Genomic DNA, 24,789 nt, shown 5'->3' with positions numbered 1-24,789 from the left:
ACAATATTTGAAGACATTTCAACAGAACAGGGAATGAGTATCTCTTCCATCAATGAGACCATTTATAAGACATCTAATGGGCTACAGGTCTCTTCCTGACCTACAATTCAGCAGATAAATGTACTATACCTGATACTTTAGGAAAGGCTATTCTTCTTCCAACAATATATATGATTAGAATGTCATTTGTTTCAGTGGTATACCCTTCTCCAAATTAGGACTGATAAAAGGATTACCTGTATATTTAAACTGAATATATACACGTTTAAAGAAAAAGGTTTCCCCTGCCCAGTTGTTTCCAACTCTAGGGGACCAGTGCCCATCTCTGTTTCCTAACTCAGGGAGCATTATCCAAGGATGGTTCCGTGGTCATGTGGCCAGCATGGCTACAGGCCAAGATTCATGGAATACTGCTACCTTTCCATTAAAGTGGTACCTATATATCTACTTGCATTTTCATGCTTTTGAACTGCTAGGTTGGCAGAAGCTGGGCCAAGAATGGGAGTTCACTCCATCATGTGGTGTTTGGGTGGTCTCAAACTGCCAGCCTTCTGGTCAACAAGCCCAACATCTGGACTGCTAGGGCACTACGCCTCCTATATACACATTTAAAACCTGTTCAGTTCACTCACAGAATCAGTGGTCTTCTCTACATGGTTACATAATTGCTCGGCTCCACCAAAAAATCCACAGTAGAAATGACTTAACCGCTAGTTAAGAATTATTTTGTTTGTTGGTGTACATCTTAGATCAGGGGTGGGCAAACTTTTTGGCTTGGGGGCCGCATTGACTTTTAAAATTTGACAGACGGGCCGGGTCAGCACAAGATTTTTTGGGAATCGCCCCACCCCACCCTTCCTCCCCCTCTTCTCCTCCTTCCCCTCCCCTTGGAGGCCCCCTGAGTCAGGAGTTGCTACCGCCGGCGCGGCTCCGGTCCCGCGTTGCCTGGGGAAGGGAAAGGCAAAAGGAAAGAGCCGCGGCGGTGCTTTGCAACGGGAGCAGCAGCACCGGAGGCTCAGGCTCAGTGGCTCCTGGTTTTGCCTTTTCCTTCCCAAGGCACGCGGACTGAGCGCGCGGAGCTGCGCCGGTGGTAGCAACTCCTGACAGCCCCAGCTGGACACCTGAGCGGAGCCCGGGCGGAACTGCCTGTTGCTGCTGCCGGAGCACCGCCGGGTCGCCTCCTCCAAGCAGCCCGCCCGCCGGGCTTCCCCTCCACCGCATGGCTCGGGACCAGGCCCGAGCGCCCGTGAGTTAAAAGGAAGCCGGAAGTTGCTGGGAAGTTGCTCGGGTGCTGGGAGCAGGCTTTTAAAGTACCGCCCAAGCAAAGTTTAAGCAGCCCGCCCGCCAGGCGGAACCCTTCCCGCTCCTCGGCGGGAAGACGCTCCAGCCTGCAAACTTGGAAGTTTTGGAAGACGCTCCAGCCTGCAAACCAGCCTGGAAGCCCCGGAAAAAAAAGGGGGATCGGCGGGGACTCACCTTCGGAGAGGTCGCACTCGAAGGTGATTTCGAACTCCCAGCCGAGGCCTTTGTAAAGTTCTTTTCTTTCCTACCCCGAGAGCGCTCCGCACTGTTTTGCAGCTTTGGGGGCCACGCGGCACAGGGCAATACGCCACGCCCAGTGATTTGTTTTCAGGGGCGGGCCGGATTGGACAGACCAACGGGCCGGATGTGGCCCGCGGGCTGTAGTTTGCCCACCCCTGTCTTAGATCAAGAACTGGATAATAGGAGGCACACATGCATTGACAACCTGGCATTCCTAGTTAAACAGGAGGAACATTGGTATAGGCAACTTCTCATGCTGCATTACTGAAGGGTTGACATAGCATTGCCTGAAATTCTATACAGCTGTTCAGCAGAAAAGAAAACTCATCCATTGGATTTGATCCTTCCTATGAACTTGAATTTAGCGGCTCATCTAAGCCTCAACCAAATGGTCTAGTAGAGGTATGCACAACTCATGCCCCAGATTTACAAGTAATCCACCCCCAAATAAGACTAAGACCCCAATTTCTCCCCAGTTTTGACAAATACAATAATTGTTAATTTAGTATATAAAATTAAATACACAGAAATAATCATACTATAGCTTTGTTTAATTAACTATATTTAATTTCAATTAACTTCCAATTAAACCAAATTCAGTTTTGCATTTCATGCACCCAATTTTTTTTACCGTGCCCCTTTCCCTCCCACACTATGTTACTCAAAAAATGTGCAGCTTTCTGATCAAAAGAAAAGGTCCACATAAAGGAACCAAATTTGTACTGAAAGCAACCAAATGAACTTGAATTTAGTGGCTCATCTAAGCCTCAACCAAATGGTCTGATAAAAATGTATCTCTTTAAATGTTCTATGGGAATTTTGTTTGCAACTGTCACATTAGGTTTGATTACCTACTATAATTATGAGTTTATATGTTATTTCAGGTTTTTTTCCCCTTATCAGAATATTCTATTCCAAAACATACAATTTTTGTAGTTTTAGTAGATTTTCAATTGAACTCTGATAGATGAAAGAACAATATTTTTACTTTTGTGTATCCTAATAGTTTATAAATTTTATTACTGAATAAATAATAATGCAACAATGGAATTGTTGTGAAGAATGTATTTTTAAAGTAAAGGTCAGACTTTATGGGGTTGATTAAATTTGCAAGAACATGAACCTCATCGAGTCAGATCATTAATGGATCAAACTTTGGATCTCTATTTAGAAACACATTTTTTCTAAGGCTCACAGTAAACATAATGGAGCAAAATTTGTAATCAAATTTTAGCAAAAAACTAAGTACCAATATAAGCTAGAATTGCAAGACCTTTAGCAAAAGGGAATACAGTATTGATCTATTTTTAAACCAGGAAAACAATGTTCTAAACACACTCTATCAGTATATACTTATTCCCAGATGCATCTGTGCTGCAATTGTTCTACCATATTATTCCTAAACAATTTCTGAGATAGCAAGTCATTTATTGAATTTATTTCTGAATAGCCATATGTCAGGGAGTTAGGTAATCACTTCAATTTTCTTAATGCTAAACTGAAATATTTGACCCAGATATTCTTTTGGCATTTATGGTGAATAAAAACAGTTTTTGTAAAATGTCGGAATTGGAAGAATTTTTTTTATGGGGGATATGAAGACTTGTTCTGTCATCACTTTAATGTGCTTGGTAATCATAATAAGGACCAAGGTACGGAACCACAAGATTTATGTGGAGTTTTGTTTAAACTGAGCTTTTACTTGGTAGTTTTGGCACCAGAACATCCCCTATAAATCCTGCTACTTTGACAAATGCTCTGTGAAATGAGAAGCAGCTAACAGATCCATTTCCAAGGAAGTGGGCCAGGTTCTTCATGACTGAGACATCACCCAAGAATTAATCTTAATCCTAAAAAGACTATACTGGTTCAACTGGAAAATCTAAATATACCTAAGACCAGTTATATTTGATGGGAGACAGCAACTTAGAGGAAACGAGAGGGGTCAGAATCTTGAGTTATTTTGTTGAATTTAAAGAAAATCCAACTTACCTTTGTTCCTCTTCAAGCTCTTCTTTGGTCATCATTGTTTTATACTGGTTTCCTCTCAGTTTTCCAGGACTATATTTAAAAGAGAACTTTTCATCTGCTACAAGAGAATGAGAGAAAGAAGAGAAAGGCTATTTGCTATGGTGAAGTTATTAACATACTGAAACATGTTATTTTTAAAATCACATTCTGGTCAATCTCGTTCTTTTCCTCCTTTCCAGTTATGTTCATATATATTGTAGAATCTGGTCACTGAAAAGAATTGCTGGATCCTGCCAAATTACTTTGTTATTTAGGTGTGTTTGATTTATAAGGAGGATCCCCCCCCCCCAATTTGGTTCAATGCTGAACCAGATTTGGGGATGTAGTAGTGCAGTGGTCCCCAACCTTTTTTATGCCGCGGCCCGGTACCGGCATCAGCTGGGCGCCGCCATCTTGTTTTGATGAAAAAGTGCTTCCAGTGAGCTCACTGGAAGCACTTTTTCATCAAAACAAAATGGCGGCGCGCTCAGCGCTTCCGGTGAGCTTTTCCAGTAGAAATGGCTTTCTACCGGAAAAGCTCACCGAGCGCTGGCGCCATCTTGTTTTGATGAAAAAGTGCTTCCGGTGAGCTTTCTACCCGGAAAAGCTCACCCGAAGCACTTTTTCATCAAAACAAGATGGCGGCACCCAGCAAACCAGCGGCCCGGTGGTTGGGGACCGGTGGTTGGGGACCCCTGTAGTAGTGGACAAGAGAAAGAACTGGAATTGTAGAAAGGTTCCCAATAATGAAAATTATTTGTATTAAAAACAGAGTATGTCCTGAATCATTGTATATATCATGATTACATAAATTGTAGCATGCATTACAATGTCTGAATCTAATTTCTGTATTAATATGGACCACTGTTAATGCTACTAGCTGGTCACAAATCGATGGAAATCATCCATTCTTCTTTTCCATCATCTGATAAGAACAGAATTTTTATGCTGTAGGTTGGAATTTTGCCCTTCATGTAATAACAACAAATTATGTTTCCTGATCCCCCTAAATTGCAAATCTGCTCTCATTTAAGTGTTATAATAAACCAAAACCCAGCCAGAGATTTTACCTCTTTTTTGTATTCTAAATCACTGCTTCACAGTAAGATTGGATTCAGTTATTATTATTTATTAGATTTATTTGCTGCTCCTCTGGACCTCGAGATGAAAACCCTAAAGCAAGGAGATGTAGCTGTACCTTTTTTAGTGGAAAGACAGTGGTGGTGAATGTCATTCTTAAAACTTTTATTTGCAACAACAGTGTTGATACCGTGATTGTCAAAGTGGTTCAGTGCTGTTTTCACCATTAGAGTCTGAATAATGTAGCTAATCTGAGTACATAAATATGCCATAACATTAGCAGCATTAATGACATAACTGTCAGCAATTTGCAACTCATTTGAAAAAATACAGAGCCATCAAATAGGATTTTGCTCCTAATCTAATAAGCTTTAGCAAGAAATGACATGTAATTTTCATGAAAGGTCCAAGCACTGTTGCCCTGGGATCACTAGGATGCAGATGGGAAGGAAGCACTTTGTGCAGTATTTACCCAGCACTTAGCAAGGTTATCTTGCCACAATATCTAGAAATTGTAGGGACCCTGGGAGCTGAAAGGAAAAAGCCAATTTTAACCATCCAAATTTAATTTGATGTTACGGTTGTGAGCATCAAGGTTTACACAGACAAAATGGCACCTTCTACACAGATGGTAATATCAGCAGACTTGGGAATAAGCCCAATGAAATATACTATTTAAAAAAAAAATTAAAAAGCCAACATTGGGCATATTCAAGTGCCATGAAAAACTAACTGTTGGGAGAGAAATGGGTGAGAAGACATGGAAGGCGGCATGGCTGATCTAGTGCGAACAAGAGCAAACACCATTCCTATCTTTTGTTGTACTGTAGGTCCCATATGCGTACATACAAAATGTACAGAGTGGACATTATGGTTATCCTATTAGGCATCGCCTCTTGAGAAGTTTATAATCTCTGGAGAAAATCGCTAATGCTAGGAAAGATATAAAGAAAGAAAGAAAAAGGATGATCAATTATAGCAGATAGATGTAGTGATGAATGGGATAGACATTTTTTTTTTTAGAAGACCTGTCTATGTGGTAGCTAAGAGTTGATAGCAATTTGATGGCACTTAATCCCACTCTCATCACCTGGAAAGAGTGCAGAGAAGAGCAATAACAATGATTAAGGGACTGGAGGCTAAAACATACAGAGAACAGTTACAGCATTTGGGTATGTCTAGTCTAATGAAAAGAAGGACTAGGGAGGCATGATAGCAGTGTTTCAGTATTTGAGGAGCTCCTACAAATGAGGGGGATGGAGTGTCAAACTATTTTCCAAAGGACCAAAAAGCAAGACAAGAAACAATGGCTGGAAACTACCCTAGAGAAGAAGCAACCTAGTACTAAGGAGAAATTTCCTAATGGTGAGAGCAATCAAACAATGGAACAACTTGCCTTTAGTGGTTGTGGGTGCTCCATCACTGCAGGTTTTTAAAAAGAGACTGGACAATCATTTGTCTGAAATGGTATTGGGTCTCCTATTCAAGCAGGGGGCTGGACTAGAAGACCTCCAAGGTCCTTTCAACTCTATTATTCTATGTTCTATGTTCTAATTAGTCAACAAGTTCAGTCATCTGCAAGGCTGTACCATCTCACCCCAGATTGTCAGAATAAAGTTAGGATTTACTCTTTATTATTGACTATTTACCAAGTTTCTGATTCTCCTAGCAAAATTTTGTAGAATTTGATTCATATTAGACATCGTGAAAGTCCATTAATATGCCTCTTTATAGTAGGGTGTTAGGGTGTAAATAATACAATATGAGTAATTCCCATTGATTCTCATAGGCTTCAGTACTGAATTTACTTGGATTTTTATACTCTGTAAATGGCTTCCACAATTATTATTTTAATATCACTGTTCTACATTGTTTGAATTTCTAATTGGTAGCTTTGTTTAAGAATGCTGCAGAAATAGCAATAAGAAGTTTGTGGTGTCTTAAAAATAGGGGTGTGAAAAACATTCTGAGTTTGAGCTACCTCGTAGTACAAAACAGGCTGTTCCAACTTCACTGGAAGGGTTCCAATCTTAAAATAACTTTTAGAATAATGGTTAGTCAGAACACATCTAGTGAGACAGCAACAATTTGATTTGAGCTTAGAACAGAGCTGAAACATAATGGTACACCTGTCCTGAAAAACAAACTTTATTAGAGCATTATAGCCCATACAAATGGGGAACTACATATAAATATCCTATTGTGTAAACAAAGTGATTGTTAATTTGAGTTTAGGATTTAGTCCAGAACAACCAGCAATTTCTTAGCCTCTTTTTTTTGATGGCCTTTAGAGCTGAAGGACTACTGTGAAAGAAGATGGCTATAACTAGCAGTCAGCATGGGTTTGTTAAAAACAAATCATGCCAAACCAATCTTATTTTATTCTTCAACAAGTGACTGAATTAGTAGACACAATATACTTAGACTTCAGCAAGGCATTCAACAAAGTAGACCACAACCTTAGCCTCTTCTTAGCCTACTTCTTAGCTTACTTCTTGGTAAGCTAGAAAAAAGTGGGATAGATAACATCACCACCAGATGGATTCGCAACTGGCTGACAAACCGTACTCAACAAGTAGTCCATAATGGGTCTAAGTCCACATGAAGGGAAGTAAGCAGTGGGGGTGCCACAAGGTTCCATCTTAGGCCCAGTACTCCCCAATATCTTCATAAATGACTTAGATGAGGAAACAGAAGGGGAACTTACCAAATTTGCAGGTGATACTAAGCTGGTAAGAATAGCTAACTCCCTAGAACAGCGGTTGCCAACCGGTGGGCCACAGCCCACTGGTGGTCCGTGATAATATTTTGGTGGTCCGCAAAGAAATGCCACCCCAAAGCAACCTCCCAAAGCAATTAATCCAGGCTGCGGGAAACACAAGGTGGGCTGCCCACATGGCCCGCAGGAACACAAGGTTTCCATCGCTTGCATTAGGAACAACACGAGGTAGTGAGAGGAGGGGGGAAAGGGTGGAGGGAGAGAACTTGCCTGGCCACTGGGTTGCTTCTTCAGCTTCTTTCTTCTGTTTTTGGCTGCACACAAGGAAAGCAGCCAAAGTCTTTCTTTCTCTGCCCCAAACTCCACCAGAAATGAGTGTTTGGGACCCTGCAAGGCATCCTGCTCCAAGAGGCTGCACCAGCGAAGACTCATTTCTGGCGGAGTTTGAGGGAGAGAAAGAAAGACTTTGGTTGCTTTCCTTGTGTGCAGCCTGCAATGTATGGCTGTGAAAGTTGGACCAAAAATTGAGGCCTTTGAACTATGGTTCTGGAGAAGACTCCTGCAAGTCCCTTGACTGCAAGGCGATCAAACCGGTCAGTCCTACAGGAGATCAACCCTGACTGCTCTTTAGAAGGCCAAATCCTGAAGGTGAAACGCAAGATACTTTGGCCACCTAATGAGAAGGAAGGACTCACTGGAGAAGAGCCTAATGCTGGGAAAGATTGAGGGTAATAGAAGGAGGGGACAGCAGAGAATGAGGTGGCTGGATGGAGTCACTGAAGCAGTGAGCATGAGCTTAAATGGACTCCAGAAGATGGTAGAGGACAGGAAGGCATGGAGGAACATTGTCCATGGGGTCGCAATGCATTGGACATGACTTTGCGACTAACAACAACAACAAAAATGTCAGTTTCCCAATTGAAAGCATGGTTGAGTTTGTCCAGTGTTGTGAGATTAAAGAGTTTTTCATCATGTCTTCTGAATTTTAATTGATGTCCATGGATGCTTCATGCTAGTCCCCTCCTTATCTGTTCTACTAAGAGGATATTACAGTCTTTACCCTGTATGTTATAGATTACTCTTTTTTCTTCTTCTTGGAATACTGGATCTTTTGATTTCCTCAAGATGTTTTAGCGGCCTTTAACTTGGTTTGCGTGCTATGATTATGCCATGTGTTTGTAACAGTCTGCTGGTTGTTTCTGATATGTTTTTGATTTATGTCAGTGTTAACTTTTTCATAGCTTGTGTTGAGTGCACTGTAGTGGGCTGAATGGTCAGGCATTTTTGAAAGTTGCCTGAGTATCAATTTTGTTGGAAGATGTTGTATAGGTGGTCTATTATCTTTTTGTAGAGTTCCTGAAAGCAGGGATTAACATCAAACAAACAATCACGTAGAAACATTACCCTGATCAAGGAACTACCAGAGAAAATCATATCCCAGCAACACTGGCAGGGCAAGCTACTGCATATAAACAGGGATCAAAGTTTACAGACACCTGCATTGATATTGTTACCTAGTCAGCTAATGAAACATCTGCAAGCAAATAATCAGGCTCAAAGAATACCAGGGACTCCACAGAAGTGGAAAATTTTGGGAAACTGAAATTCTCACATCTGCAGGAGAGGGATCAATAGACCAATCAGCTCCCCAGTTCTGGAATCTACCATGAATGTGCTGAACTACTGAGTTCTGACTCTTCCCCCCGCCCCCCATTAAAGGTTGAGAAGGTGTAATTCAGTAAGTGTGGTTTTTCTTGGGAAAAGAACGTGCCTCAGTCGTACAGCAAATATTTTGCATGAATGGCTGAATATCCTGTTGTATTTGCCAAGTTATTAGAAAGGCTGGATTTCATACCAGACAATAGAAATGCCTTTGCTGAAAACCCTGGAATTAGCCAATGGAAACAATTCTGGGCCACATGATAAGCGATTGATTTCTTCCAAATGCCATATGGCTTCTTATCTCTTATTTAGAAAAATGACTTTTTCTTGCTACATACGAACACTTTCCTGGCTTGGAAATGAGAAATATTACATTGCTCCTATGTATCAGAACGAGAATTAAGATATATGAAGATGGTCAGTGAGCAATATGGCAATTTTTTCTTCTCTAAAAGATGGTCTTGCTATATGAACTGCAGCATATAGAGGAGGTTCCTCCTCCTCTATAAAACAGAATATGTGGATGAAGTGTTAGAACTGTAATCTGCCAATAGGTTTACAGTCGTAAAATATTGCAGGAAAATGGGGCAAGGAAGCATAGTTCCTGTCTGTATTCTTCCACCCTTTCAGGGGGGAAAAACCCCTACATTTACAATATAATAATTTACAATATAGTAATTTATCAATCTTTTCAGCTAGGACTTAGAAATCTGTTTCAAATGATTGGCTTGCCCTGGGGATTTTTGGTTCATAGCATAAAGCTTACTAACAGAATGTATCATTCTGCAAAGAGTTAAGTCCTCAGGGTAAGTTTATCTATACTGTATTGCTAACCACAATACTTTTAACGAAGTCACCAAGATTGTTTGTTCTGTTGGATGTGCCCTATTGGAGTTAGCAAACACATGGTTTGGGTCAGAAAGCCCTTGTACAAATTTCCTAAACTGAGCTTTCTGGCCCAAACCACAATTATTTGTTGTTTGTAGGAAACACAACTGAATGTATTTCAGTTGGCAAAATATCTTGAGTCAGCCCTAGAAATAACCTTGAACACTATCTCTCACTCTTACCTACAAGGCTGGAGATTATGATAAGAAAATTAGCAGCCTCTAGATGTAGCCTTCTGAACTCTGCAGAGAAAATATGTTTGGCTAGTGCAGCCTTCCTCAATGTGTGCGGGATGACAAATCTACAATTCCTAGCTAGAATAGCTATTGGCATCAGTTGGCCAAATTTACTACTTTATTATTATTACCTTTATTGTCAGAGTACAACATGTGTACAATGAGATTGGCTGAACCTCCCTTTGTGCAACCCCCCCCCCCCAACATAACTCACAGTGAGGACAGAAGTCCCTAACCCAGTCCCAATCTTATTACACTATGTGACCTTGTTGCACAATGCGCCTTTAGTCAAAACTTGCCCTAACAATTAGTTGAAGGACAAGTGAAGCTATTACTTTCCTTTACTTGTTCCACGTTAAAAGTGTAAGGAGAGCATCACTCTCTGATCTTTTCATTGAGGCAGGGTTGGAGTCAGCATCAAGGACTATGCAGTTTATGCCAGCATACTCCTCCACCAGATCAAGGGCTGGAGGAAGCACTTTAACATTTCTTTCAAGAAAAAAGTCTATAGTGTTGCATTTTTCTTAAGATTGAGAATGCATCTGCTCTTAAGTTCATATGACATAATTTAGGTCTAAGTATTAATACTTGTTTTTCTAGCAGTTTTTTTCCCCTATCGTGCATTTTCTAAATGAATGGATGAATAAATGACAAAAAAATAACTCTTCTTTCAATTTTCATAAATAGTATTAAATATTAGGGCTTAAACTGACCTTGTTTGTGTTAATTGGGATCTCCCATGTCTAACAACGTTCCAGATATTTAAAAACCCAAAACTTACCATCTTCAGTCTCAGGTTCCTTTACTACTAGTTTCTCATTTTCTGATTCTTGATCTTCCTCCTGAAACAGAAACATTAAACATAAAACCATTGCTTAACTATTAGCAACAAAATCTCCCTGCAAACCAATCCAAACCATGTATATCAACTGAAATTATGGACAGAATTTTAGCTGGAAAAGATGCTATAATAATTCTTGCTTAAAGAAACTCTGAATTTGCCTATATTTTCCTCCCAGATGTTCTTGTGGATTTGCAATATCTATTAGAATTTTTGTCTTTTTTGAACCCATCATCATTTTTTTCAAAACAAGAGGACTCTAAGGGTAAACATTTAGTTCTGTATCTGCACATACTTATTTTCACACATTTGTTGGCTGCAATGTACATTTTTTCTCTCAAATTGTCCTGCTTCCCATCTGTTGTTACTATATAAGACACATATCCACCTTTACTCTTAGATTCTTAATCCCACCTTTTCTACTATGGGTTGTTTTGACCAGCCTTTCCCACTTAAATGTATATACATTCCCATTCCCCACATAATACTGTACATATACTGTACTCACATGCTTCAGGAACTTAGGGTTACTTCCATTTTTTCCCTCAAGAATAACATTTTTTTAGATCACAGTAGCATTGTATCATGGAAGCATTGTGAACACTCAGCTGCTTGTGGGCATAAACTCAAGAAGCACTTCCTTATCAGAGGCAGGAAACTATGGCTCCTTTATGACCTGTGGACTTCAACTCCCAGAATTCCTGAGCCAGCCATGTCTCAAAAGAGGCATAAATTCTAATAGTCTGAGCCATGCTGGCTCAGGGATTCTGGGAGTTGAAGTCCACAGGTCTCAAAGGGGCCATAGGTATGTTGTGGTACACCAGCAGCCGGTGCAGACGGCAGCGGAATCGGATAGTGGGAAAGGGGGCCAGTCAGGGAGGCTGGAGAAGACTCGGACGAGGGTCCTGCGTCTGATGCAGGGATGGGGCCAAGACCATCTGGGAGTGAGGTGCTGCATTCAGAGCCTTTGGAGTCTGGCAGCAATGAAGCAGAGGACCCAGGGGAGCCTGTTCCAGTGCGCATGTGCGCAGAGCTGCTAGAAGGCGAGAGCAGCTGAAACAAAAGGGGCAAGTCGGGAGTAAGGCTGGGAGGTGATGGCCCCTCCCATAAGGGATAAAAGTGAGACCTCAATGAAGAAACCTTTGCAGGAAGCAAAGTAGTTCGATTGGTTACGAGTCATCCTTAAAGGGGTGTGCTTATCTTGGGGGACTGTTTAAGATTAGTTTTGGCTGGGAATGAAAACAATTCCCAGCACTGCAAAAAAATAGGTTTTGCTTTTAAAACACATTTATGATTAATTATGTTTGATGAAGCCTGGGTCAGAACAAGGTCCCCACCCCTGGTCTATACGGATAGGAAAGGCAGTGCATTAGAATCAGGCTGGGGTTCAAAACTCAAAGATCACTTTGTTAAAGCTGGTCACAATCTGGTCAGCTCTTGCACGAAAAGACCCCAGACAGCCCTTGTGTTATTTTTGGAATTCCGTAGAATAATTGTAAGCAAGCAATAATAATCTGATTAAGCCTTCTCCAACCTGTCCTCCTCCAGCTGTTTGGGTCCAAGCCTCTCAGAGCTGGAGCCAGCTAACAAGCTAGGCAATCAATAATACTTAATGCCTACTAAACTACTCCATTGGTTGGATTTGCTTGGCTCTAAACTACCATCACTAGATGCTTATTTATGCAACCTGAAAAAAATACTTTAAAATTATATGGGCATGATGAATAATTTCAAAAAGAATGAAATCAGAAAAGAAAAAGTCAGCTTTTGACCAACCTGAAAACTGAGGCCCTCTGCAATTTTGTACTTAGGCTGCAATGCACATTTACATTGATTTTTTTAAAAATTCCCTTTCTTGTTTTTGGTTATTCTGGTTATTTCACATTACACAGGGGCAAGATAGTTATGACGGGAGGGGCCATAATTAGGGTTGGGTCAAATGAAGACTGCATGCTGAAGATGGAGAAGGTTTAATAACTGCCGGGAAATATTCTTCTCTGACATTCTGGAATGTAGCAATAGTTTCTTTCCCTCATGGTATAAATCAACTTCCATCATCCTGTGAAGAGCTGGGTCTCTATTATGAAGCATCTCTTCCATCCCCTAGTTCAGTGATCAAAGATGATATGCCACAATGTTTTAGGTGACATGCCCTATTCACTAGCACCTGACAACTATTCTTGAAAGCATGCCCTTTTTTGAATGATTTTTGGAGGCTCTGGAGGCCGTGTGAGAATGGGGCATATTCTCATATGGCATCCAAGCCCTCTGGAACTCATACAAGACGGCTGCACAAAGAGCACAGGAGCACCCAAAAATCATGCAAGAACAGAGTTTGCTTTCATAGGGTGTTTGGAGGCTGCAGATGCCACAGAAGAGCATTCTCTGAAGCTGCTTCAAGAATGAAGTCCTTGTGCGACCCAGAGGAATCTTGGGTAGGCCTCAGGGGCCTGTCAACAGAAAGAGGACACCGTCTGAAGGTAAGTGGTACATGGCAGATCCTGGGGATCACACACGATTGGATTGATTTTTTAAAAAATAAATATGCAAAGAATTGTTTCTCTTTTGTTTGGCGATATGTGTGAGACATACCAGCAGAGTCAAGTTAGGCATTTTCTGAATTGTTGGTACATCAAGCAAAGAGGTTCACCATCACTGTCTTAGGAATTTCCAAGCCCGGAGAGATTTCTTCTTTCCTGTTTGATATCTATGGTTATTAGAGCAAGCAAATAAATGCACAAAAGTTCCTCAAGTATTGGGTAGTTTGAAGAAAAAAAGTAAAAGAGAAAGGGGAACAGAGCCCCTCAAGCTGATGTGGAACCGAGAAAGAAAAAGCAGAAATTATCTCTTTCCTTCCCCTTATTTGATTGATTATTTTAGATATGCCCCAAAACTATCAGGATAAGAAATATATTTTTGAGCTAGGTACAGCTTCATATATTTTTAAAGCTGAAGAGACTGTCTCTTTGTCCATAGTCATCCCTAAGAAATGAGAGCTATATGAGAACTATATAGGCATGAGAGGGAAACTAGATATCACAGAATTCTTTAGGGAATGCTTCAACCATTTTAATTCAAGGTGTATTTGCACATAGTCTGGCTCCAAATTTACAATTAGAGAGATGACTCTAGATAGTAGCATCTCAGTGCATCAATCTATTCATTTTTTTCATACTCAACACAAACACATAAGTAGGGGGATGTATGCACACATATGCATTCGCTTTTTCATTGATACTTAGGTGCCAGATTGCAAAATAATAAGGCAGCGTTGTATTTATTTTCCCTGTGACCATGGAAAAGAGCAAAACAGTCAGATTCCAGATGATGGGTGGGCCCGCTTCTTTCTTAGAACCTTGAATTTCCCTGGTTGGATTCAGTGGTGGCTTGACAGCTTCCACCATTTCCTAGATTTGCACAGGAGGGTGTACACAGAGAGGGCCACCAGAGGAGACTGTCACTTCCAGTTAAGAGGACAAAATCAAAATGGAAAAGAAGCCAAGAGCAGAAGGGAAGAGCCCTAGGCTGTTATCAAGATGCGATAAAACAGACATATTCTTTGCACCAAATGTCTTGGGAATTTAAAAAGCAGTTTTATAAAAACCAGGGATTTCTACTGTTATTTCTAGCTCAGAAATCAGGGTAAAGGGTGTCCACCAGGGAAAAATGTATATTATTCACTAGCCTTCTTCATTGCAGTTTGCATTCAGTGCTCTTTAACTCACCCAACCTAGCATCACTACTACCTATACCAGGGGTAGTCAACCTTTTTATACCTACTGCCCACTTTTTTATCTCTGTTAGTAGTAAAATTTTCTCTAACCGCCCACCCATTCCAGAGTAATGGTGATTTATAAAGTAGGGGACAAAACCCCTACCGCCCACCATGAAAGCTGGAACGCCCACTAGTGGGCGGTAGGGACCAGGTTGACTACCACTGACCTATACAATCATATCTATTTTAATTAACATTTCCAAAAACAAGCTCCTTCTGCCTCTTCATTCACTTCTTATGAAGCCCATATTTGGGGAAAACAAAGTTGTGACCTACCCTGAGCATCCTTTGTTCAGAAGAGCTGCATTACAACTCCTATGGTTCCTCCTCACTATAGTCAATGCTTTTTCTGGGAGCAATCATTAGGGAGTGAGTCCACATTGGGAAATGTGGATTGCTTTATACCAGAGGTCTCCAAACTTGGCAACTTTTAAGACTTGTGGACTTCAACTCCCAGAATCCAGCTATGGAGAATTCTGGGAGTTGAAGTCCACAAGTTTTTAAAGTTGCCAAGTTTGGAATCCTCTGGTTTATACTGAGCTGAATTGACACTTCTGTCTGTAGTTTCTCTAGTTCAAGTCTACAGCTTTTCCATCCTTACCTGGAGATGGCAACAACTGATGGTGGGTTTCTGCATATTTAGAGCTAGAATGAAAATTGTCTTGGGAGAAGGTTCAGATGGGTCCTTGTTTTTATGCATACCTATTTATTATTTATTTATTTAGATAATGTATATGGCTGCCCACACACATTCAGTGGTTCTAGGTGGTTTACAAACAATAAAAACTTGGTATACAAAGGGTAAAAAAAAGTACCTAGGCCATGGAAAAAAGACCTCAAAATCACATTTTTTGATGTCTATTAATGGTATAATAAATATCATTTGCCTTATGCATTTGTAAAACTAATGGTCTTTTATTAATTTTGATGAGTTATGAAACTTTTAAAAAAGAAAATGGTTGGGCTAGCTAGCTGAACTAGCCATCCTTGTCTGGCAGGGCCATAAACAGAGCTTTATGGTTAATGGGTCTGTTATTAGAAGCCACCTAATAGGTATAATAAGAATTTGGGTTCACTAACTAAATTTGAACCCCTCTAACCCTTTCTGAGCATGTTGGTTCCAGCCGGTCCCCAAATGGATGCTAACACCTCAGTAGCCACATTGTTAAGCTTTTCTTTGTGGATTGAGCTTAGCAACATTCATATTGGATGCCTGAGTCATCTGCTTATAATTTTCTGTTTTGCAACGAGTCATAGATATTGCTGCAGAACTGCCAGCTGAGTGTATTTGAGTAGTTATCTACTTCTATAAAGGATTATCTATTTTCTAAAAGTGTTTTAATCCACTTATCTCCTCTTCACTCCTAGTTCAGACAATTTAACCTGAAATATGTGCTAAATCACACCAGATTTTCTTACAAAAGCTTTAATTATGTTTCAAATTCAATTGCAACAAACAAGTTATGTTGGAGAGCATAAAAGAAATTCAGTGCTCATAATACACAAATTCAAAGTCTTGTTAGTAAATACAGAATGGGGGGGAGGAGAGAGGATCCTGCATATAAAACCTAATTGACCTTGAAATTCAGTGCTACAAAAGATGATGATGGCCTCTAAGTTGGAAAGTTTAAAAGCAGATTGGATGCACATAGAGAAGACCAACTTAACTAAGGGTGATTTCTCTTGAGATTCAATGTTACTTGGACTAGGGGGTAGCTGGCCTTCAAATCCTGAGTTCACAGAATTTCAGAAGGACAGAAGGCTACATTTGGATCTCCTGCTTGCAAGGACGTCAAATAGACCAATGTGAGAAATAGTAGATTACGATGGACTTTTCTCACATTCTTATAACATAATTGACCATGACATTCATAGGAATGTGATGTGGAAGAAGATAGTGGGGGCAGGGGGAACTTCCAACTGTTGCTTTACTTGTCAGGGATGGTTTTGGATTTGGATTGGAACCTATTTAAACTTTAATTTCTAAATGAAGAAACTCACAAGAGTCCCCTTGCTTATTTCCTGAAGGGGATTCTGCAAGGTAAGGTGTTGTAATATAAATGTATTTGAAGTAATAGTAATTTGTGGTGATGTATAAAAAATATAAACTTTAAAAATGAAAAGATTGGCACTGATGTTTTTTTTTGTTATTGGACTATTTGTTATTGTTAAATTACACCAGAGGTGGTATTCAGCAGGTTCTGACCAGCTCTGGAGAACCGGCAGTGGAAATTTTGAGTAGTTCGGAGAACTGGCAAATACCACCTCTGACTAGAGTTTTCACAGTATCCTTCCCCCCTGCCACCAAGCCACTCCCACAGAACCGGTAGTAAAACATTTGAATCCCACCACTGAATTACACATAGATATAATTGGTATAAATTTGAAATTAGGAAGTTATGATAAATATACTAAATAAATTTAATAAAATTAAGAATATAGTTAAAATGAACTATGAGGATTGTTATAAAAAGATTAACATCAGTTTTTATGATTAATTGAATAGATTAATGTATTTGCAATAATAAACGTAATAGAAAGTAATTAAGGGGAAATACCATGTGGAATCCAGCTTAAAATGTTTTTGTGTTACGTAGTAATTAGGAGATTATTGTTACTAACTTACAAAGGGATAACTAAAAAGTGATATTATGATAAATCATTATTATAAACTAAAGGGGAATTAATTGAATGATGTATAAGACAAGACAAAGGGGTGGTACACTCAAATTAGTAATTAAAGGGGGAGTTTTTTTCTTTTTGATATTAGAATTAGGATGGAATGTTTTGAATAATGAAATAAGAGTATGCGATGAAATTGCAAATGTGACAGATAAAGTATAAAAGTATAATGAATAAAAAGAAGAAAGAAGAATTTTAAACATTATATATACGATATTAAAAGAAAAATGAAATAAGCTAAGATATGAATAGAAAATATATACAATAAGTGTGAAGAATATAAGGATATTTGAGAAAATTTATAGAAATTATGTAATGATGTGATATGAAACTGAATGTGAAAGATGAATATGTAACTAAGGTCATGTTTGTATGGAAATGTAAAAGCCTGGAACCACGCTGTTCACCAAAAGAGATGTTTTTGAAATATAAAAATAAATTTTTTTATAAAAAAGAGTCCCCTTGTTTATTTCCTACAAGCTTCATCCTATTGCTGACAGATCCATGGCTTCATTTTGCAGCAAGTGGTAAAGCTTCTCTAAATTCATTGCAGAAGGAAAAGACATGAGGGAGATGAAATCTTGCTATGATAAACTGCTTTTTTATGTACTTAAAAAAATGAAGTTGCAATGCCAAATACAGATATAGGTTGGAGGAAGAATCTTGCAAGCTCTTTATCCCAGAGAAGGGGTGTGAAAGGAATTTAAACCCTGAGTTTGGCAGGAGAATTAAAAAAAAAAACCTACAGGATGGAAAATAACGCTTGGCTATCATTTCTAAAGTGTGTCACATGTTGCCATTTAAGGCTTTGCTTTTTTATCCACGCCTGATGCAAGACACTGCAAGAGGAAAAGAATTCAGCTTGAAATAAAGGCCCTGCTTCACAAAGTCAGTGACATCATTTGCTGCTCCTTTTCAACCAAATCCTGCTTCTTGATCTCTTCATCATTGTAACGAAGGAAACAGCTGCTAAAGCAAACAACTTCTCAGACTATTGGAATAATCAGTGCTAATCTGGGGGTGGCTTGAGGCTGGGTGTGCCTTTGAAAAGGGATCAAGTCTTCTGCCTGCCAAGAAGTCGAGACTGTTATGTACACAGACAGCAATATGAAATGGTGAATTCAAGTGACAGCCATTTGCAAGTTGGTATGTTACATGCCTCATGCCTCAGTGGACACACTGAAGGAGGAACCACGTGGAAATGAGAAGAGAGATTTGGGTATAAACTCATTGCTATAAATTAATCAGCTATATTCACTGGTAGAAGAAATAATTAGTAATCAATTGGATATTGGGGACTTTTTTTCTTAAAAACAAGGGCATAAAAACACCCACTCTTGTTTTTAACTTTTTATAAAATATTAGCTTAGAACATTAAGGAAAACAAGAATAGTCAAGTATTCAATATAAAAACAGCATTGTACACACTTCTTCAGATAATACAGGATGTTCATTTTTAAAGAAATCCAAATAATGTCAATTTCATTGTGAACTTAAAAAAGTATTGCAGTGGCTGTTTTAAGGAAATTTGTTGTGTTAACTAACATTAACTAACATTGATAAAGAATAAGCTTCAATAAGTTATTGGACTTCATATCAGCCTAAGTAGAATAATTATGATACCCTGAAAGAATCCTTAATTATGAAGTCAATCAAAACATAGGAAAACAGCAATGGTGACAACATCCAGCCAAAAAAAAAAAAGAGAGAGAGAGAGATTCCATAAAATAATTGAAGTGTTCAAGTAAAATGGTACCTTAAGAAGGCAAAATGACTTTAAAAAATGTTCTACAATCCTGTAACAGTGAGAATTTGTACTCCCTAAAAATAGTTGTCCGTTCATACTAGTTGGGGCCATTATTAAGAGATCTGACCTTATATTTATAGTTGCCATTGCACAAAGGTTTTAACAACAGCAAAAGTTGAGATGAAGGCTGAAACCTAATGAGTGAAGTCACATTAACTTTGTAATGTGTGCTGTGACCCACATAAAAATGGGCAGGACAGCAGCTGCAAAACTATGGACACTTTCTTGAGTTTGTCCCGTCCACCAGCCTTTTATAGTAGGCTGCTGCTGGAATGTAGAGCAATGTGACTAGGGTATTAGAATCACGAAAGCACATGAAAAGTTCTATTTTAATGGGAGTGGTTTTGCACATTTTTTTGTCATGCTTTCTACTTTCCCAGGACTGATATATCATATTTCCAATGGCTCCACATTTTCCTGTCATTCAGCACCATCATCCCAACAATGCCACCTCCTGCAAATGTTACTGCTGCTGTCTGAGCTTCCCCAGTAAGGACAGAATCCCAGAGAATTCCCAGATTGTGCACAAAGTCCTGCAGGATGTATACAGTTCTAAATCTCCATCCAGACTAGTTGAGCTCCCTGACATTTATTCTCTAAACTACTTCTAAGCACGAGCCAAAGATCTTGCATCAGAAAGAGGCAAGCAAACAAATGTATTTTAAGAACGTGTTCTGTATTCTATACAGTGGTAGATAGATAAACTCAACAAAACATTCAAACAAAGTCTTTATTATTGGTTCATCAGGTATCCTCATAACTCAAATTTGTGACAAAGTTCTTCTTTAATGACCAATCCTTTGCATATCTGTCTTGTAGGTAAAAAGATGGTTATCTCCTATCCCTTTTCTCCCATCTTGTATCCGTAGAAGTAGAACAGTTATCACGAGTCCGTGAGTTCAGCCAAGAGTGAGGAAACCTCCCCCAACCCATCAAGGGTCAATTTAGTGACCAATCAGGATTACAGATGTGGTCACGTGACATGGACTACATTTCCCAGGATACCTTAACTACATTTACCATGATTCCCTTTAGGGGACAGCTCACAATTGCTAACTAACTATCCAATTCCCATACACTGGCTGGACAGCACAGAACGTTTTCATTTCTAAATCTTTTTTTCTTTGTCTATCTGACAAGCTCCAGCCTGGTACTGCTTCTCCTGTCCCTGGAGTTTGAAACATTTCTCCCATCCTAAAATGTTATTCTAGAATCCAAGGCAGACAGGGACCTTGGAGAAATTGTGAAGAAATGGTTACAAAACATGAGGAGGGAGGGAGGGAAGGGAAGACATTGTTAGGCTTTCAGGATTATGTAACTACAACCTATATATCATGAATAAAGTATGATTATAGTCAAACTTGTAGAATCTGTTTCCTGGCATTTCTTGAAGGGCTGACAGGTGAGGAAAGACTTTTTCCACAGGCATCCTGTAGCCTCAGTGCCCAATGTCTATACAGTAACTTTTTGACAAACAGATCTTTTTCCAATCTTTTGCAAAAAAATTAATGGCTCAGAAAGCCCCCACTCCTTCCCTTCTCTGCACAGTTGATTTAAATAAAGGCTTATTTCATTGTCATGCTATATCAAGGAATGAGGGCCTTTTCAATGTTGTTCACTCAACAGTTTTTGCAAACAGAACTGAAATACTACTTCTCCCAGTAACTATTATCTATAATTACATCAAGGTGCCAACATTCCCATCTGGGTAATTAGAACCAATTCTGGATAAATCCTTTGTTATCAAACTACTATTTCTTCCCTTTCTATATTAGTCTCAACTCTCTATGCAGTAATAAGGAAAGGAGCTGACTTCTAGGCCTCGCACCCAGCCTATCCTCTTGAGAGGCTTTGCAAGCTTGTTTGAGTCTGTTTTTAGCTCATTTCTAATCTAGTTCATTAACAGTAGACCTCCAACTGCATTTGCCTAATGATAAACATCATTTCACCTGGGCATTGATAGCATGGATTCCACATCAGCTTAGAAACCAGGAATTGTTGGATTCAGTGGTAACCACTCAGGATTGTGAGTCCAAAGAACCTACCTTCAACTTCTAGATTGACTGCTTGGGGATTGATTGTGTAGCCTTGAAGATTTCCCACGAATATTCTTTGCCTTTATTACTTGTAACTGAGAAAGGTTTTCTGCATATATCAACTGCTAAATCTAATTTGACTTGAAGAATCTGTTTCTTTTATACTATAGTGTTTATGTTTATAAGTACCAGCAGTTCAATATCATGCATTTCTCTCTTTAACATTTTAATTAAGTTTAATCATCAAATAATTTCTTTGTCATCATGGTCTTTGTAGAACCACAAGTATTTCCTTTTTATACTCAGAAAAAATACAGCTTGTTCACACATATCATAGGAGGGGCTGCAATTTTACTTTGTAAAGTCAAATATTTTGATTAGGATTCTTGTTTTCTTTTGGAAAGGATATTCATATTATAGCCTTGTCAGAGTTTAGTGTTTGGTTACTTTAAAAAGCCCTCCCCTCCCCACTTGCAAAGCTCGGTTGAGTGAGTCACTTGTCAGTTCCAAAGGCATAAAAATGGTTTCTGAACAATGCTGCCATTTTGAAGATGAGATGAAGAAGGATCTACATGAACCAGTACTTTCGGCAAGTCTCTCTTAAATGATTAAACTTGGATTTAAGGGAATCCACCAGGGGCCTTGGGTGAGCCAACTCCCTCAAAAGATGTTTTAACATTAGGATAAAAATCCTTAAATTGGGTCCGAGTTTGGCTGGAAGACATATAATGTGCCCCTTGCTGATATTAAAGAGGACTGGATTTAGTTGGCATGTGGATAAAAGACCAAACAAGACCTGCCCCTATTTCTTCTTGAGCTTCATCATGGAAGAAAGGCAGAAACATACTACAGAAGGTGCTCTTTACAACAACAAAGGTGTTTATATGTGTAACAGCTGGCTTATATGAAGCTCCAAGTGTACTTCCACAACCCATGAAACCCTTTCATTATTGCCTTTGCTTCGTAATATAAAAGCTGGCCTGCATTTTCCCAATGTATTAAAATGTGTAATATTTTAGAACAGTGTTTCTCAACCGTGGCAACTTGAAGATGTGTGGTTGGGGGACATGCTGGCTGGGGAATTCTGGGAATTGAACTGAACACATCTCAAGTTGCCAAGGCTGAGAAACTCTGCTTGAGAAGAACTGCGTATCTTGCTTTCAGGTGATAGGATTTTGAGAGACAAGTTAATTTGGCAGTGCGGACCCTGGGATGCTAATTTGGAATGAAAGTTACTTAGGAAGTCCAGCTATAAGATGAAACATAGTAGTCAGATATACTTGGTTCCATTTATTATTTTTATTAGATACAAGTCGTATCACCTTCAGCAGCAAGATGGCAATTACAGTCAACTATATTAAAAACGGCTGCTCAGTTGAAAAAGACTGCCTTAAATCTCTACTACAGCCATGTTAATTTTGAAAAATGCTTGCAGGAACATGTGGCTTGTTTCCCAGAGATGTTGTGTTAGGAGGAAATCAACCATTATTTCCTATGTACACAGGGACCAGATTTGCTGAATTCCCAGCCCCTAAGAGAGAATGGACAATAGCTTATTAAGGCCCCCTCTAATTGGACTCACTGCTGGCATCTGGCATCCATCCTAGCTGCTCTAACAAAGGAAGGCATTAAAACAGCCTGGATGTGTGGCCTGATCTCATCGTTTTATACTTGGGAGGGGTGAACTACTGAGTCTAGCCCCATTTGCTATTAGAGATTTCAAAATCTTTTTCAGAAGTATGCAAGAGCCTACAAAAACCATCATGAAGGTCAGAGGAAAAAGAAAATAAGAAAGTAATTCCATAATTTACTAGAATTGGAATGGTGCTGAGAAGGAGACTAATTCAGGTTATCCACTATCAAAGTTGCTGAAACGCAGTTCTCTTTTGCCATACCTTTTACATAAAAACTAAACAATTCTGCATGTTGAAAGATGAGTTTTCTGTCTGTCAGCCTTCAAGATTTTCTTCCTTTGTTTTGCAACTTTCGGCTGTCATAAGTAGCAGGGAGGAGGGGGGACATGGTTATGGGAAGCGAGCTGGAGGTGTTACAAAACAGAACTGTATAAGTTGGGGGGGAGTTTCTTGCTTAGGCTTCTATGCGCAGCCACAACTCTTTATCAAAATATGTCAAGGTCAACTGACAGAGGCCTCATCACCACCTGGAGATGCCCACATGATACTATACACAACTTTTAATTGGATGAGCCAATTGAACTATTGGGGGTGGGAACGTTGCCATCACTTTGTATATGTGATTTATGCGCTCCTTTTCTCAGATTCAGAATTCACTGACACTGTGTTTTGTAAATATTCCCTGTACATTTTCATTGAAATCACATAGGCTCTATTTTCTTAGACGGAATATGCACATCCAACATTACCGCAATTCTTAACTGGACTTCTCTCAGCTAAATTATTTGATTATTTCAATCTTATTTCTTCCTCCAATCCATGTCTAGTTTAATGCTCAGTAATAATTCCCAAAGCTTCTCCCTATTAGAATGCAAGTGAAAAAAGGGCTGTGTGGAATTTTTTCCCTTTTATGCAAATTTTAGGCTGGCTGGCTATTGTGATTACATGTAGGTAGGAATTTTAAGAATCAGAGATATCAATAATCCTTTTATATATATAGAAGAAAGGATTATCCTAATATCTCTGATTCTTAAAACCTGCCTACTCCAAGAAGAAATTCCTTCAGAACAGCTGGAATAATATCTTCCCTTTGCTCATTAATCAGAACCTTGTCTCCTTGAAAAGCAAGGCGTGTGCTTGCAGGCAGCTGACTCTGCATGGGGAAATGTCAGTTTATTGGAAAATAGGACTGCTGTTGTCTAAGTACAATTCATTTTCCACATGGCTGTGCTTGTCAGAGGTGGTCTCTGCCTCTGAGGGACTAAGGCTGCCGGCTGCCCTGCATTTGGACATCTTTGCTTGGGTCCAGACCACTTTTTAAAGTGGACCCTTGGAGAGGCAGAAAGCTAACTAATGAACAGTTCCCTCCCTCACACATGCATACAGCATGCACACATGCATAATTTCCTCCTGGGGCAAAGTGACACCTGCCTGTAAAATTTGAGATAGTGAACTGCCCATGTACAAGCTGTCACTGGATATTACAGTCCCATGCATGAATTAATCTAAAGTCACATTGATCTTAGGCATTTAAAAACCTCCTTTGATTTCAGTGGTTTATTCAGTAAACCATAAAGCAAAACCATGACTCAGTAAGATGTAGGTACTTAGCTAAACCCAGAATGAGACACAATGCTTAGACACAGAATTGTTCTGCAGTCTACAAAAGAACTACTGAAATGTGAAAGGTGGAAAATGGTAAAAAAATAATATTACTATGACAAACAGAACAACATGAAGGGAAGACCAATTATTTCATTAGTAAGAAAAAATAATGGATCCAACAAGGGAAGTACCTGAGAAACAATCAATGAAATTTTATTTTCATTCACACAGTATTCTATGAACTATGTAAAATGTTTCTCTCAGACTACAGT

The 24,789-nt window shown here is 39.3% G+C and overlaps 1 protein-coding gene across 6 annotated transcripts in view; it reads right to left on the bottom strand.

Moving 5' to 3' along the window:
- The window catches only part of MXRA7 (matrix remodeling associated 7), a 58,061-nt gene that overhangs the window by 16,971 nt on the left and 16,301 nt on the right, over positions 1–24,789 (bottom strand). For 4 of the 6 annotated variants that reach the window (XM_087955722.1, XM_087955724.1, XM_026667529.2 and 1 more), the window contains exons 2-3: positions 10,919–10,979; positions 3,535–3,631 (exon numbers count right to left, since the gene is read on the bottom strand). In XM_087955722.1, the coding sequence (XP_087811848.1) occupies positions 3,535–3,631; positions 10,919–10,979 (158 nt within the window). The remainder of the gene's footprint in view (positions 1–3,534; positions 3,632–10,918; positions 10,980–24,789) is intronic. The other 2 variants (XM_087955721.1, XM_087955723.1) reach the window with 1 other exon arrangement.

Source organism: Notechis scutatus, chromosome 2, assembly GCF_049901735.1.
Source record: "Notechis scutatus isolate UNSWTSFEM ecotype Mainland chromosome 2, rNotScu1.2, whole genome shotgun sequence".
Classification (NCBI taxonomy): Eukaryota; Metazoa; Chordata; class Lepidosauria; order Squamata; family Elapidae; genus Notechis; species Notechis scutatus.
The sequence above is the reverse complement of the archived record's forward strand: the minus strand, read 5'-3'. Positions and strand labels throughout refer to the sequence as shown.